The following is a 16,370-nucleotide window of genomic DNA, read 5'->3' on the forward strand; positions in this document are numbered from 1 at the left end:
CTTCAATTAGTGGAAAGATGACAGTACTTGGAGAGTACTTGGGCAAAGTGTAGTGTTGAGTATTATGGTCTCTATACTAACGTTTGTATTTAGAAGTATCTAAGCATCTAAGCAAGTTATCTTTGGATCCTAGTCTATACAAACTAGCTATGGGTATTTGAGTAAACAGTGAAGCACTTGTGTAAGTTGCTAAATGCCTTAATTGCAAATGACACTGTCAGACTGCATACAAAACTTTTACTGTATTTGAATTTATTTGCAATGAATTTCATTGACAAATACAAAATCGAACAAACAAATCAATTTAAAAGGTTATGACCTAAAGGCTAAACCTGACCTGTTGAGCAATTCAAGAAAATGATGAGAAGCCCTCATCCTCACCTTCTCAGCCTGGGGGCCATGTGATATAGGGAGGGACCAAATTTGGGGAAGGGAGATCCAGTTACAGCATATATTGCAGGCATGACATGCCTAATCAGATCAATTATATATATATATTCCAAATCTGTAAATCTTCATTAGAATGTATTTTATGAGGCAGGGCATCACTCACTTGTCCACAGTGCTTACAAAGACCAAGACATCCATAATAACCACCATTAACCCATTTGTACCATATACCAGATATGCACAGTAATCAGCAAGGACACACAGTGGACAGTCAGCACTCATGCCTGGAGGGGTGGGCAGCCATCGCTGTGGTGCCCGGGGAGCAGAAAGTGTTAATGGTCTTGTTCAAGAGCCCAACAGTGGCACCTTGATGAGCCAGAGTATCAAACCCACAACCCTGTCATCAGTAGCCTAGTGCTTTAACTGCTAAGCCACCACTCCCCCCAAAATCATCAACAATGGTTGGTATTGATAATGGAATGATGATAAGTACTAAATTAAATTCATCACAGCCAAGAGTTGCGAAGATTTAATATGTCTATTCATTCTGGTAGGTGAAGATAAAGAGTTTTAATTGCCAACAATCAAAAAAGTCAAATGATGAACTATGTTTATGATTTAAGCATCAATTAAAGCAAGCAATTTAACCATAATGTCATCTGTTTATTACAACACAAATTCATCCAACAAGAACAGCAGACAGTACATGGTAAAGGGTACAATGCTATTTGATTCCATGACCATAAACGAGGAAAATAAACGAGGTAAGTGTTATTGCATAGAGATGAAGGGCGAATGTCACACCCTGCGCAATGTGAGTCGCGATGCCTATTGCTATCTTACACTGTCTGTCAATTACTGTGAATAAATGAACAATTACAGATTATAACAACTGTCCATATTTGAGTCTCTTACATTGACTGGTCCCCATGTACATTTAAATCACCATACAGATAAACAGCCTACAATACAGACAAATGTGCAAAATGGGGTTGTTATGGTCAGAGACTTACTTCAGAGACTGTCCTTCTCAAGCAACCGAGGAGCTCTTAGGGGGTCTGGCTAAACTCTTTTATACTGCCTTCAGAAATGGACTAAAATTCTCAACCTCTGACAGCATCTGGCTTGTATATCTGCTTTAATTCCTAATGAGAATATTATACTCATAAGATATTGCATTTCACAATTTCAATTTATAATTCCAGTTCATCACAAGCAATTGTCTCTGAACTTTCACTGCCTAGTAATGGTCTGCCAAAGACATATTGTATTTCATTTGGAAATAAGTGTTATACTCTGGTATGAAAATCATCTTTTAAAAATTGTTTTGGCCAAAACTTAAATACAGATGAATTGACAGATAACTAGGTAATAAAAGTTCAGGATAGAGTGACGGCCAATTTATTTATTTATAACCTAAAAAGGTTGCACTGACCCTGCAACAGAACACCAGTGAGATCACACAGCTCATTAAAAAGAGGACTCTTCTTCTAACCCTAGAATCCTTTTAAATGGGCTAGCATGCAAATTTAAAAATAAAACTGGAAGAAAAATATGGACCATTTGCATGTCCACATGGCTTTTACACAGTACATTAGGATATGTGCTGACACTGAAGGGATTAATCATGCCCATTATTTGAAACAATATTATTAATTAGTGTGTATCCTCTTTTCTGACTTTTATGAGCCCCCCAAAAGTTTAAAAAAATACTGATCAAAACTGTTCAAAAAAGGCCTGATTTTCAAGATTATAGCCTTGTTAGAAAAGTTCTGTATAGAAATTAGGTTTACTGAAATGAGCCTAATACAGAACGCCAGTACTTTAAAGTATGATACATGAGCATGCCCTCATCATTGCCACTTATGGAGGAAATCCATCAAGCAAGAATCCATGACCAAACATAGCCTGAACTTTCTGCTGAGTGAATGTTAATGGGGCTATATAAGAGGCTCCCCCAAGCACTGAGGCTACCCCAGGCACCCTGCATAGGTGAGTACATGATGTTAATTACTTGATATATTTTCGTAGAAACATTCTCATAAAACTAATCACTTATTAGTATTTATAATGTATTTTATTCTGATCTTCAATCATTTCTTAACTACTTGTCTTGTTTTCATCTTTAAGATTCAACTGCCAAACAACTGCCAACCACTTTCCTATACTTGGGAAAAAAGGTAACTTGTGCGAAGTAACTTCTTCTACATGTCACTAGCCTATATAAGATTCAACCAAACTAGAAGAAAAAGAGATAACATTGAAAAATGCCAGGAGATCCAGAGAGCTGCAGTTCACTACAAAATAAGTCATTCATGAAGCATGCCAATGTGAATTTGCAACAGAAATGACAAACATCTAACTTCACAGTAAAACGTCATCATGGGGGATGGAGAGATGGAGTGTTTTGGCCCAGCGGCCATCTACCTCCGCAAGCCAGACAGGGAGAGGATTGAGGCTCAGAACAAACCTTTTGATGCTAAAACAGCCTTCTTTGTGTGCGAGCCTGCTGAGATGTACCTGAAGGGTACACTGAAGAGTAAAGAGGGCGGTAAAGCCACTGTTCAAACTCTGTGCGGAAAAGTAAGTGAAACATGAATTATGAGATTGTTGTTCACCATATTCTGTGGTTTATGAATGAAACTGATTAAAATATGAGATGTACACTAGTTACATTTTCTCAACAATTTGATTTTAGTTAATTTATTTAATTTGCTGAATAAATAAGTGCACTTGTGAGTAAACTGTAGTCATACAGAGGCAGTAATAATTCTTTGCTGTCATGCTGGCTAGGCTAGACATTGACGGGTGAACACTCGCAGGGACGGTGCAATGCATGATTTATTAAATTAAACAGGGGAAAACACAAGAGTGCAGCAATAATCAGTGATAAAGGATAAACAAGACAAACGTGACAAAACAACGTGGGCTGAACCTGAAAGCCACCTGAGGCTGGTAGGTAGCCAGGGAGCAAAGCAAGATGGGGCAAACCAACAGAAGGGAGGAAGAGTAGAACGTAAAACCACTGGCAAGACCAGTAAAACAAAACCGCACTCGTCAGGCATGACTGAACTTACAACACTCGAACTTGAGGGAATCGGACGCCGTATCCCACAGGCGACAAACCGATAAGCCAGGAAGCGAACTTCCCCAGAACATGAACCGGCTCTTAAAGAGTGTACTCTAGCGAACACCATAAACACACCTAGAATCCTCGTAACCTGAAGCCAACATACAGCTCGGCGTGGCAAGAACAATTCTCGGCAACGAGAAGATAGTGTTTGCTCCCTTTATACCCCAGCTCTCAGGTGGCCCAAATCAAGACGTGATACAGATGAACATGCACATGCTGTCAACATAAAAGTCCTTGAACTTGAAGCCTGTGGACCGCGGCTCGGGTCCGCCCTCGGGGTGGGCGTGGCGACGCAGACCTGACAATTGCAATTGGTTGCACTCCTCATTCTGAAGCTTTAGTCTTTTATTTTAAACAAAAAAACATTATAAATTACTTTATCATTACACATTTAAATTATTTAATAAAAATGTATTATTATAATAATAATTATTATTATTATTAACAATAATAATAATAATAATAATAATATAATTAATACTTATTCAAAGTAATTATTTAAGAAGTTCATAAAACCTTCATATACAATGTGAGGCCACAGAAAGTTTTTGATTACGTACATATTTTAATATACAATACTTGAATATGAAATAAGCCACTTAATCTTAATCTATTACTTCTAACATGTATGTACTGCACACTGCTGCAAACTCCATATACCTACATAAACTTGATGTAAACTGTGTTCAGGTGACTTTTGTGTAATACTACAATCCTTCTCACTTCACAGACCCTCACAGTTAAGGAAGACGAAATCTTTCCCATGAACCCTCCCAAATTTGACAAAATTGAGGACATGGCCATGATGACCCACCTCAACGAGCCTTGTGTGCTATATAACCTCAAAGAGCGTTACGCAGCATGGATGATCTACGTAAGTTTAAAACTGAAAGACTGAATAAGACTGTTTATAAATGAGAGGTTACTCCATGATAACCTTCTGTTCACATCTTCAGACCTACTCAGGGTTGTTCTGCGTCACTGTGAACCCCTACAAGTGGCTCCCAGTGTATGACGCAGTTGTTGTAACTGGATACAGAGGCAAGAAGAGAATTGAAGCCCCACCCCACATCTTCTCCATCTCTGATAATGCCTATCAGTTCATGCTCACAGGTATGATGCCATTTGTTTTTAAATGGAAAAACAATATTCACAGATCAATTGATGTAAGAGAAGCAAAGTACGACTGAAACCATTCTGACAAAGTGTTTCTGCACTCTTATACTGTAACAATGGAGTATAAGGAATAACGTGCTATAATTTCTTTTAGATCGTGAGAACCAGTCCATCCTGATTACGTAAGTGCAGACATATAACACTATGAAAGCTTTGTTATTGTTGTATTCTTGATTGATGCATCCTCATTTTAAATATTCAAAGGCTAATTCAGTCACTTAAAGGTTTCTAAAAACATTATTGGTCAAAAACTACTGAGGTTTCACTCCGTATTGTCTTGCTAAACATTCCAAGTCCCTTTCTAATTTTCTTTTCTAATTATGCTGATTTTTCTGATAATTACAAAAAGTTCAAATTGGTCATGTGATAGTTTATTCAATTATGTGAAAGATAAAATAAACTTTCAATTAATGTTTGAAAAAAATCCCTGAAAAGAGTAAGAAAGGGCAAAGTAAGTAAGACTTTACTTCAGGCAACAATGTTAATCACTGGTTGTTAAATCTCGTTATATCCCCAGTGGAGAATCTGGTGCAGGAAAGACTGTTAACACCAAACGTGTCATCCAGTACTTTGCAACAGTTGCAGTGAGTGGGAAGAAGGCAGAGCCTGTTCCTGGCAAAATGCAGGTAAATGAAAAGACAAACAGGATTTCAAGGAAGATTACAAGGAAGCACTTGTGTGAGAACTCCTCATTAAAATATGTGCTGTGATCTCTAGGGTTCACTGGAGGACCAAATCATTGCAGCCAACCCCCTGCTGGAGGCTTATGGTAATGCCAAGACCATCAGAAATGACAACTCCTCTCGTTTTGTGAGTACAAACAAATACTGTTAGATCCCCAGATTTACTCTCAGCAAGTGTAACAAAAACGCACAACAAAAGAATAAATAATTAATCTAAACATCCTTTTGGATTTCCAGGGTAAATTCATCAGAATTCATTTTGGGCAAACTGGCAAACTGGCCTCAGCTGATATTGAAACATGTAAGTTTCATTCAGTACAGGTGAAGAATGTTATGTAGTTCTGTACATCATAATGTGACTTCCCAGTTACTTGTAAAACATGGAGATAAACATCAGATTTCTGCAAATCTAAATGGGAATTTGCAATGAAAATACACATGGCAGACATCCAATCGATGTGGAACCTTCACAGAAGAGACGTTTCAGTGTCACAGTCTTTTTTCTAAACCATTTTAAGTCACACACAAAGCATTAACAAAATGCTGCATCTAATTAAAATTAACAATGTATCAACAGATCTACTGGAAAAGTCAAGAGTCACTTTCCAGCTGTCTGCTGAGAGGAGCTACCACATCTTCTACCAGCTCATGACTGGACACAAGCCAGAGCTGCTTGGTATGGAATATAAAAGTCTTAGTCTTTTTCATGTTAGGCGTAATTTTCGAAAGATTGATTTTACTATTTCTTCCACACAGAGGCACTGCTCATCACCACCAACCCCTATGACTACCATATGATCAGCCAGGGTGAAATCACAGTCAAGAGCATCAATGATGTGGAGGAGTTCATTGCCACAGATGTAAGCACAAGTTCACTAAACTTCATATAGGCATTATTAAATATGTGTCTCATCTTCAACGGTCTATCCACTGTTTCACCAAATCCAGACTGCTATTGACATCCTGGGCTTCACCGCTGATGAGAAAATCAACATCTACAAGCTGACTGGTGCTGTGGTGCATCATGGCAATATGAAGTTCAAGCAGAAGCAGAGAGAGGAGCAGGCTGAGCCTGATGGCACTGAGGGTAAACATGTTATTTAGGTCAATCAAGAATTTATGTCCTGATAATGTGTTTTTAACATTATTTATACACACTTCTTAATTTCATACTGCAAAAAAATCATAGTAGTGCAGGCAAAAGTCAATCAATACCAATAGCAAACTCAAACAATACAATTCCCCTTGAGTACCTCTACTGTAATGAGAATTACCATTTATGAATCATGGCAATTGAACAATTGAGGTGCATCAATTCAATTTAAAAAGTGTAACTATATCACACAATTTAGGTGGGTATATTTTGAAGCACAATAGAAAGCTCCATTTTTAAATACTAACCGTCACTTTTTTTCAGTGGCTGATAAAATCGCCTACCTCTTGGGTCTGAACTCTGCTGACATGCTGAAAGCTCTGTGCTACCCCAGAGTGAAGGTCGGAAATGAGTATGTGACCAAAGGCCAGACTGTACCTCAGGTAATGAGACATTGTGTAACTGACAAAACAAATAAGACTTTGAATTGAAAAAAAAAAATCAACACAGGACCAAAGCATATTTTTGGACTCTACAGGTGAACAATTCTGTCATGGCTCTTTGTAAATCTATCTATGAGAAAATGTTCTTGTGGATGGTCGTGCGTATCAATGAGATGTTGGACACAAAGCAGCCAAGGCAGTTCTTCATTGGTGTGCTGGACATCGCTGGATTTGAGATCTTTGATGTAAGTATTTGCTCTTAAATTCTTAAATTCTGATAAACCTTATTCTCCAGTTCTGCAAATGTCTAATATATTGATCTGCTGTAACAGTTCAACAGCTTGGAGCAGCTCTGCATTAACTTCACAAATGAGAAACTGCAACAGTTCTTCAACCACCACATGTTTGTGCTGGAACAAGAGGAGTACAAGAAAGAGGGAATTGACTGGGAGTTCATTGACTTTGGTATGGACTTGGCCGCTTGCATTGAGCTGATTGAGAAGGTAAGTTGTGTAGAATCAACGACAACCTTCAAAAAAAACAATAAACAATGCAATGTTGCTTTTACTGGCACTAATAACAGTCTGTCACCATCAGCCAATGGGCATCTTCTCCATCCTGGAAGAGGAGTGCATGTTCCCCAAGGCAACAGACACATCCTTCAAGAACAAGCTGCACGACCAGCATCTTGGCAAAACTAATGCTTTCCAAAAGCCAAAACCAGCCAAGGGTAAAGCAGAAGCTCACTTCTCTCTGGTGCACTACGCCGGCACTGTGGATTACAACATTTCTGGCTGGTTGGACAAGAACAAGGACCCCCTGAATGACTCTGTTGTGCAGCTGTACCAGAAATCAGCAAACAAACTGCTGTCCTTACTGTATTTAACTCATGCAGGTGCTGATGGTAAGGTACAAAATTATATCTGATAGTAAACTTTAGACATACACATCAGGATAACACTGCAGTACCAATGATACTTTCATAATGGTGGATTATATTAATTATCTACAGATGCTGGCGGCAAAGGCAAGAAGGCTGGCAAAAAGAAGGGTGGTTCTTTCCAGACGGTATCTGCATTGTTCAGGGTAAGATTTCATGAGAATTTCATATTATTAGAAAAACATGAATGTATATGAGCTGTATGTGCTGACAATAAAAATCACAATGTGCAAATGTAGCTAAACTGGTGTAAAATAAAACTGCACAGGAGAATCTAGGAAAGCTCATGTCCAACTTGAGGAGCACTCACCCTCACTTTGTGCGCTGCTTGATTCCAAATGAGTCCAAGACTCCAGGTAGGCACTTTCCAAAGTGTATTTTTTGTGAACTAGGAAGACTTTTTAAACTTAAAACTATACAACTATAAATACTAACATAATCTTGCTCCTCCAGGTCTGATGGAGAACTTCTTGGTTATCCACCAGCTGAGGTGTAATGGTGTGCTGGAGGGTATCAGAATCTGCAGAAAGGGCTTCCCCAGCAGAATCCTCTACGCTGACTTTAAGCAAAGGTCATTTTCTTAATCTTATTATTTAAAACTCTAAAACAAATGTAATAATTACTGCTAAACTAAAAAACGATTATAAATCTTCTTCATTCAGATACAAAGTATTGAATGCCAGTGTTATCCCAGAGGGGCAGTTCATTGACAACAAGAAAGCCTCAGAGAAACTCTTGGGCTCCATTGATGTGGACCACACCCAGTACAAGTTTGGGCACACCAAAGTAAGTGCTTCCATTAATACTAGTTATAAAAAATCTGCAAGAAAGACTAATCATGTCCTTGTTAAGAAATAAATTGTAAAATCTTCTGTAAAAAAGCTTCTGTATAAAGCTACTAAAAACCAACATAAAAACAACAGGGCCCCTTTCATATTCAAATTAATCAAAGTAATTAAATTAATGTTTGTTTGTTACATACATAGACATACATGGTACAACTGGTAGAGAAATGCTTTCCACTCAGATCAACGCAATAAGACATATAAAACAAAAGATCAGGCAAAATTCAGCATATTGACTAGACATAATCATTTTGGAAGAAATTGCATTATGGGCCAAAATCACATGTTACACTGGCGCGATATTGGAGCAAGAGAAAACAGCTTTGTAAAAATCCACGCCTCGCTCCGCTCCCACCGCTCACATAATTCACCCTGAATATTTTCATGTTATCTGTACATAGGTGTTCTTCAAAGCTGGTCTGCTGGGTACACTTGAGGAGATGCGAGATGAGAAATTGGCATCTCTGGTGACCATGACTCAAGCTCTTTGCCGTGGCTACCTTATGAGGAGAGAGTTTGTCAAGATGATGGAGAGGAGGTATATTTGGATTGAGGCAAACATGCAGAAACCCTTTAAATGGAATTGCTACAAACTAAAATAAAACAGACGTAGCTCTAAATAAGATGTATGCATAACTGGGTCATTTTCAATTGCAGAGAGTCCATCTATTCCATTCAGTACAACATCCGCTCATTCATGAATGTGAAACACTGGCCATGGATGAAGCTGTACTTCAAGATCAAGCCTCTGCTGAAGAGTGCAGAGACAGAGAAAGAAATGGCTGCCATGAAGGAGAATTATGAGAAAATGAAGGAGGATCTGGCAAAGGCACTGGCCAAGAAGAAAGATCTTGAGGAGAAGATGGTGTCACTTCTTCAGGAGAAAAATGACCTGCAACTGCAAGTTACATCTGTAAGAATTTAATGTTAAGTTGTAAAACTTTGAAGCATGTTGGATAATGTTCACTGGTACTAAAATCATTACATTTACAGGAATCTGAGAACCTCTCAGATGCTGAGGAAAGGTGTGAGGGGCTCATCAAGAGTAAGATCCAGCTTGAAGCCAAACTCAAAGAGACAAATGAGAGACTGGAGGATGAGGAGGAAATCAATGCTGAGCTGACCGCCAAGAAGAGGAAACTGGAGGATGAGTGCTCTGAGCTGAAGAAGGATATTGATGATCTGGAGCTCACCTTGGCTAAAGTGGAGAAGGAGAAACATGCCACTGAGAACAAGGTTAATATTTATTATATAAAAAATAAATTCACATTTAATTTAATATTTCAAATATTCAGGGAGTAATATAAACAGATACACCATTTGGCACTAATGTTTAAAAAAATGTCTTTACACAGGTGAAGAACTTGACTGAGGAAATGGCCTCTCAGGATGAGAGCATTGCCAAGCTCACCAAGGAGAAGAAGTCTCTCCAAGAAGCACACCAGCAGACTCTGGATGATCTTCAAGCAGAGGAAGACAAAGTCAACACTCTGACCAAATCCAAGACAAAGCTTGAACAACAAGTGGATGATGTAAGATCTAACTAAAATAAAATAAGTGTAATAATGGACAGTTACGTCCCTTTGTTTAAAAATGCAGCTCATGGTTTTCATAAATTACAGCTTGAAGGTTCACTGGAGCAAGAGAAGAAACTCCGTATGGACCTTGAGAGAGCCAAGAGGAAGCTTGAGGGTGACTTGAAACTCGCCCAGGAGTCCATAATGGATCTGGAAAATGACAAGCAGCAGTCTGAGGAAAAGATCAAGAAGTATGTATCACCAAAGAGTGTAGACTACAAATGAATTTGTCAGTATTTTTAGACTCCAGTCACTGACAAATGCTAAATTGTTTTCCTGATGCATTTTTCAAACAGGAAGGACTTTGAAACTAGCCAACTTCTGAGCAAAATTGAGGATGAACAGACGTTGGGTGCTCAGCTTCAGAAGAAGATTAAGGAACTCCAGGTAAATGAACTCTGCAGAAAACAGTATACTTATACTCACAATCAATAAGATTGATCAGGATGACAATCAATATATATATTTTTTAGGCTCGTATTGAGGAGCTGGAGGAGGAAATTGAGGCTGAGCGTGCAGCTCGGGCTAAAGTTGAGAAGCAGAGAGCTGATCTCTCCAGGGAACTTGAAGAGATCAGTGAGAGGCTCGAGGAGGCTGGTGGTGCCACTGCAGCTCAGATTGAGATGAATAAGAAGCGTGAGGCTGAGTTCCAGAAGCTGCGCCGTGATCTAGAAGAATCCACTCTGCAGCATGAAGCCACAGCTGCTGCTCTCCGCAAGAAACAAGCTGACAGTGTTGCTGAGCTTGGAGAGCAGATCGACAACCTTCAGAGGGTCAAACAGAAGCTGGAGAAAGAGAAGAGTGAATATAAGATGGAGATAGATGACCTGTCCAGCAACATGGAGGCTGTGGCAAAAGCAAAGGTGTGTTTATTTGACATTGGGGTGAAAAGCTCAACTTTCTAAAATGGAAATGACCTGTTTTATCCACATCTATGCAAAACCAGGTTTGATGGAATGTGTCTGAAGTATTGCACAACATAAAGCATATGGGACACACCGCAACATTTTTGAATGAAAAGCTCATTAATGTAAGGTGTCACTGTGTTTCTTCATTTCATGTACACACATAGGCAAATCTAGAGAAGATGTGTCGTACTCTTGAGGACCAGCTGAGTGAACTCAAAGCTAAAAGTGATGAACACGTCCGTCAACTGAATGACATCAGTGCACAAAGAGCACGACTTCAGACTGAGAATGGTAATTAGAGCCACAATAACTAAAGAGGGGAAATAATTCAGGGCAATCTGTCATTTCTCAACTAACCTGCTCAAACCTTTTCCAAGGGGAATTTGGCCGTCAGCTGGAGGAGAAGGAAGCACTTGTTTCTCAGCTGACCAGAGGAAAACAAGCTTACACACAGCAGATTGAGGAACTCAAGAGACAAATTGAGGAGGAAGTTAAGGTACTATTAAAATGCAATATTGCCAATTTGACCCAACTTTAACACCCAAGCACCCAATTTCATAAATTAATTACTGAAAAAAAATGGGTGCTAAATTTTAGGCGAAGAACGCCCTGGCTCATGCTGTACAATCAGCTCGTCATGACTGTGACCTGCTCAGAGAGCAGTTTGAGGAGGAGCAGGAGGCCAAGGGTGAGCTTCAGCGTGGAATGTCCAAGGCCAACAGTGAGGTGGCTCAGTGGAGAAGCAAATACGAGACCGATGCCATCCAGCGTACTGAGGAGCTTGAGGAGTCCAAGTAAGTGAAATATGGACAGTAATAACAGATAGACATATGATACAAATTTAAAATAAATCAAAATGTAACATTACACAACTTGACTTTCTCAGGAAAAAGCTTGCCCAGCGTCTACAGGATGCTGAGGAATCTATTGAAGCTGTGAACTCCAAGTGTGCCTCTCTGGAGAAGACCAAGCAGAGACTGCAGGGTGAAGTGGAGGACCTCATGATTGATGTTGAGAGAGCCAATGCATTAGCTGCAAACCTTGACAAGAAGCAAAGGAACTTTGACAAGGTGATCATTATGGTGATCACTTGCCAAATCATCATTAACCATCAACATGTTAAAATTGACATTTAATTCTACTTGTCATTTTCAGGTGCTGGCAGAATGGAAGCAGAAGTATGAAGAAGGTCAGGCTGAACTGGAAGGAGCTCAGAAAGAGGCTCGCTCTCTCAGCACTGAGCTCTTTAAGATGAAGAACTCATATGAGGAAGCTCTTGACCAGTTGGAGACCCTCAAGAGAGAGAACAAGAATTTGCAGCGTATGTACCTCAGAAATGAACATAGAAAGATTATCTCTAGAGCTTGGTAGATCTTAAATAAGAAACATATTCCTCTTACTTCTGCAGAGGAGATCTCTGATCTGACTGAACAGATTGGTGAGACTGGAAAGACCATCCATGAACTGGAGAAGGCAAAGAAGACAGTGGAGACGGAGAAATCAGAAATCCAGACAGCTCTTGAGGAAGCTGAGGTGAAGTTTACACATAACCTTAATGAGTTTAAGTTGCAGGAATCTGAATTTGCAATTTACCAATATTTTACACAATTCTTCAGGGCACACTTGAACATGAGGAGTCCAAGATTCTTCGTGTCCAGCTGGAGCTCAACCAAGTAAAGGGTGAGATTGACAGGAAGCTGGCTGAGAAGGATGAGGAGATGGAGCAAATCAAGAGGAACAGCCAGAGAGTTATTGAGTCCATGCAGAGCACTCTGGACTCTGAGGTCAGGAGCAGGAACGATGCCCTCAGAGTCAAGAAGAAAATGGAGGGAGATCTTAACGAGATGGAAATTCAGCTGAGCCATGCCAACCGTCAGGCTGCTGAGGCCCAGAAACAGCTCAGAAACGTCCAAGGACAGCTCAAGGTAAACCTCCAAGATCTTCTTGCAATCATTTAGAAACTTTGTGGAGGAAAACATTCAGAAAACCTTTTTTACTTTCACATCAGGATGCCCAACTGCACCTTGACGATGCTGTTAGAGGACAGGAAGACATGAAGGAGCAGGTTGCCATGGTGGAGCGCAGGAATAACCTGATGCTGGCCGAGATTGAGGAGCTGAGATCTGCACTGGAACAGACAGAGAGAGGCCGCAAAGTGGCTGAACAGGAGCTGGTGGATGTCAGTGAACGTGTGGCACTGCTGCACTCTCAGGTACGTTCAACAATCTTAGAACCTTACATTTACTTTTATAATCATCTTCAAATGATTAAATACTGTTTTCTTTTTCTACAGAATACCAGTCTAATCAACACCAAGAAGAAGCTTGAGGCTGATCTGGTTCAGGTCCAAGGTGAGGTGGATGATACAGTCCAGGAAGCCAGAAATGCTGAAGAGAAGGCTAAGAAGGCCATTACTGATGTGAGTGTTTAACTACATAGATCTTCTGCCTATGTGATTCACAATGACAACACTAAACCCACTTCCTGGCTCATTCTTTAGGCTGCCATGATGGCAGAGGAGCTGAAGAAAGAACAGGACACCAGTGCTCATCTGGAAAGGATGAAGAAGAACCTTGAGGTTACCGTCAAAGATCTGCAGCATCGCCTGGATGAGGCTGAGAACCTTGCCATGAAGGGTGGAAAGAAACAGCTCCAGAAACTTGAGTCTAGGGTATGTTCTATCAACAGCGCATTAAAGAACCTGTGATTTTGTGACCTTCACTAATTCAGATTTGTTCTAGGTGCGTGAGCTGGAGACAGAGGTTGAAGCTGAGCAGAGACGTGGTGCCGATGCTGTTAAAGGAGTTCGTAAATATGAGAGGAGAGTGAAAGAGCTCACCTACCAGGTACAGAAATATAAAAACAGACTGGCTTTAAGAATAATTTTACATAAAGTAAACCCTTAAATTAGAACATCCTTTTCAGACTGAGGAAGACAAGAAGAATGTGAATAGACTGCAGGATCTGGTGGATAAGCTTCAGCTCAAAGTAAAGGCATATAAGAGACAGGCTGAGGAAGCTGTAAGTGTGCATCGTATAATCTGCTTCATGTGGTGCATTACAATACATGACACAAATACACAGATGAACATGCAGATACTGTACTATACTAAAAACACTAAAATAGGTGATGTTTTTTACTCACAGGAGGAGCAGGCCAACACTCACCTGTCCAGGTACAGGAAGGTGCAGCATGAAATGGAGGAGGCTCAGGAGCGTGCTGACATCGCTGAATCCCAGGTCAACAAGCTGAGAGTCAAGAGCCGCGATGCTGGAAAGGTACATTTTACTTGGTCAAAAATGTATTCCAACAGTGGAATTTTAATTAACATCACAGTAATACATGTTTTAACATGGTTAGTTTTAAGTTAAAATAATTCCTTGTTCTTCTCCACTTGTTGTTCTAATTCAGTTAGATAACTTTATCAAATCACTCTTAGCTCAAGATGTCATTAAAAACCACAATAGACTTTATAAGATTTAGAGTTTTGCTAATAAAGGATACTTGTGTTTCAGGGCAAGGAGGTGGCAGAATAATGGATGAAGACCATACCAGACACTAACAAGCAAAGATATAATATCCATTTCTTGTTCAATGTCCAATTTCACAATTTCAGTTCAATAAAACTGCAGGAAAAACCATCAGTTGTTTGTATTTTTTGTATTGCACAAAATTCAGAAAGAGCATGCAGTCATGTAAGTGTTCACAGTAGATGTACTAATCCACATAACGTAACTCCTTCAATAACATATAAAAAGTGATTGATTACAAGTTGATAAAAATCAGTGTTTCATATTTCCACAACAAAGGAGTGGTTTGATAGAAAAACAACAATTAGGATTCTAGGTGTATCACTTGAAGTCAAACATCAAATAAAAGACTTCTAAATAAGATGGCATTGTCAGACTGCACACAAATCTTACTTGTACTGTATTTGATTTTTTTCATAAATTTCATGTGTTTAGTATTGATAAATACAAAGTCGATAAAACAATTCAATTAAAAAACACCAGCTAAATGCCTCTTCAATTAGTGGAAAGATGACAGTACTTGGAGAGTACTTGGGCAAAGTGTAGTGTTGAGTATTATGGTCTCTATACTAACGTTTGTATTTAGAAGTATCTAAGCAGCTAAGCAAGTTATCTTTGGATCCTAGTCTATACAAACTAGCTATGGGTATTTGAGTAAACAGTGAAGCACTTGTGTAAGTTGCTAAATGCCTTAATTGCAAATGACACTGTCAGACTGCATACAAAACTTTTACTGTATTTGAATTTATTTGCAATGAATTTCATTGACAAATACAAAATCGAACAAACAAATCAATTTAAAAGGTTATGACCTAAAGGCTAAACCTGACCTGTTGAGCAATTCAAGAAAATGATGAGAAGCCCTCATCCTCACCTTCTCAGCCTGGGGGCCATGTGATATAGGGAGGGACCAAATTTGGGGAAGGGAGATCCAGTTACAGCATATATTGCAGGCATGACATGCCTAATCAGATCAATTATATATATATATTCCAAATCTGTAAATCTTCATTAGAATGTATTTTATGAGGCAGGGCATCACTCACTTGTCCACAGTGCTTACAAAGACCAAGACATCCATAATAACCACCATTAACCCATTTGTACCATATACCAGATATGCACAGTAATCAGCAAGGACACACAGTGGACAGTCAGCACTCATGCCTGGAGGGGTGGGCAGCCATCGCTGTGGTGCCCGGGGAGCAGAAAGTGTTAATGGTCTTGTTCAAGAGCCCAACAGTGGCACCTTGATGAGCCAGAGTATCAAACCCACAACCCTGTCATCAGTAGCCTAGTGCTTTAACTGCTAAGCCACCACTCCCCCCAAAATCATCAACAATGGTTGGTATTGATAATGGAATGATGATAAGTACTAAATTAAATTCATCACAGCCAAGAGTTGCGAAGATTTAATATGTCTATTCATTCTGGTAGGTGAAGATAAAGAGTTTTAATTGCCAACAATCAAAAAAGTCAAATGATGAACTATGTTTATGATTTAAGCATCAATTAAAGCAAGCAATTTAACCATAATGTCATCTGTTTATTACAACACAAATGCATCCAACAAGAACAGCAGACAGCACATGGTAAAGGGTACAATGCTATTTGATTCCATGACCATAAACGAGGAAAATAAACGAGGTAA

At 39.4% G+C, this 16,370-nt stretch overlaps 1 protein-coding gene across 1 annotated transcript; it reads left to right on the forward strand.

The window, feature by feature from the left end:
- The first annotated feature begins 2,772 nt into the window (after positions 1–2,772).
- Positions 2,773–14,725, forward strand: LOC140543089 (myosin heavy chain, fast skeletal muscle-like). Its single transcript, XM_072666103.1, has 39 exons — positions 2,773–2,973; positions 4,254–4,397; positions 4,480–4,636; positions 4,794–4,821; positions 5,217–5,325; positions 5,417–5,509; positions 5,620–5,683; positions 5,960–6,058; positions 6,139–6,242; positions 6,331–6,469; positions 6,800–6,918; positions 7,014–7,163; positions 7,251–7,421; positions 7,516–7,822; positions 7,931–8,004; positions 8,127–8,214; positions 8,312–8,429; positions 8,521–8,644; positions 9,105–9,241; positions 9,361–9,616; positions 9,697–9,939; positions 10,059–10,235; positions 10,326–10,471; positions 10,577–10,667; positions 10,754–11,143; positions 11,353–11,479; positions 11,566–11,684; positions 11,786–11,982; positions 12,075–12,258; positions 12,344–12,509; positions 12,597–12,721; positions 12,805–13,113; positions 13,197–13,400; positions 13,482–13,607; positions 13,689–13,859; positions 13,930–14,034; positions 14,114–14,209; positions 14,336–14,467; positions 14,705–14,725. The coding sequence occupies exons 1-39, from the start codon at positions 2,773–2,775 to the stop codon at positions 14,723–14,725; spliced, it is 5,811 nt and encodes a 1,936-aa protein (XP_072522204.1).
- The last annotated feature ends 1,645 nt before the right edge of the window (positions 14,726–16,370 follow it).

This window comes from Salminus brasiliensis, chromosome 21, assembly GCF_030463535.1.
Source record: "Salminus brasiliensis chromosome 21, fSalBra1.hap2, whole genome shotgun sequence".
NCBI classification, from domain to species: domain Eukaryota; kingdom Metazoa; phylum Chordata; class Actinopteri; order Characiformes; family Bryconidae; genus Salminus; species Salminus brasiliensis.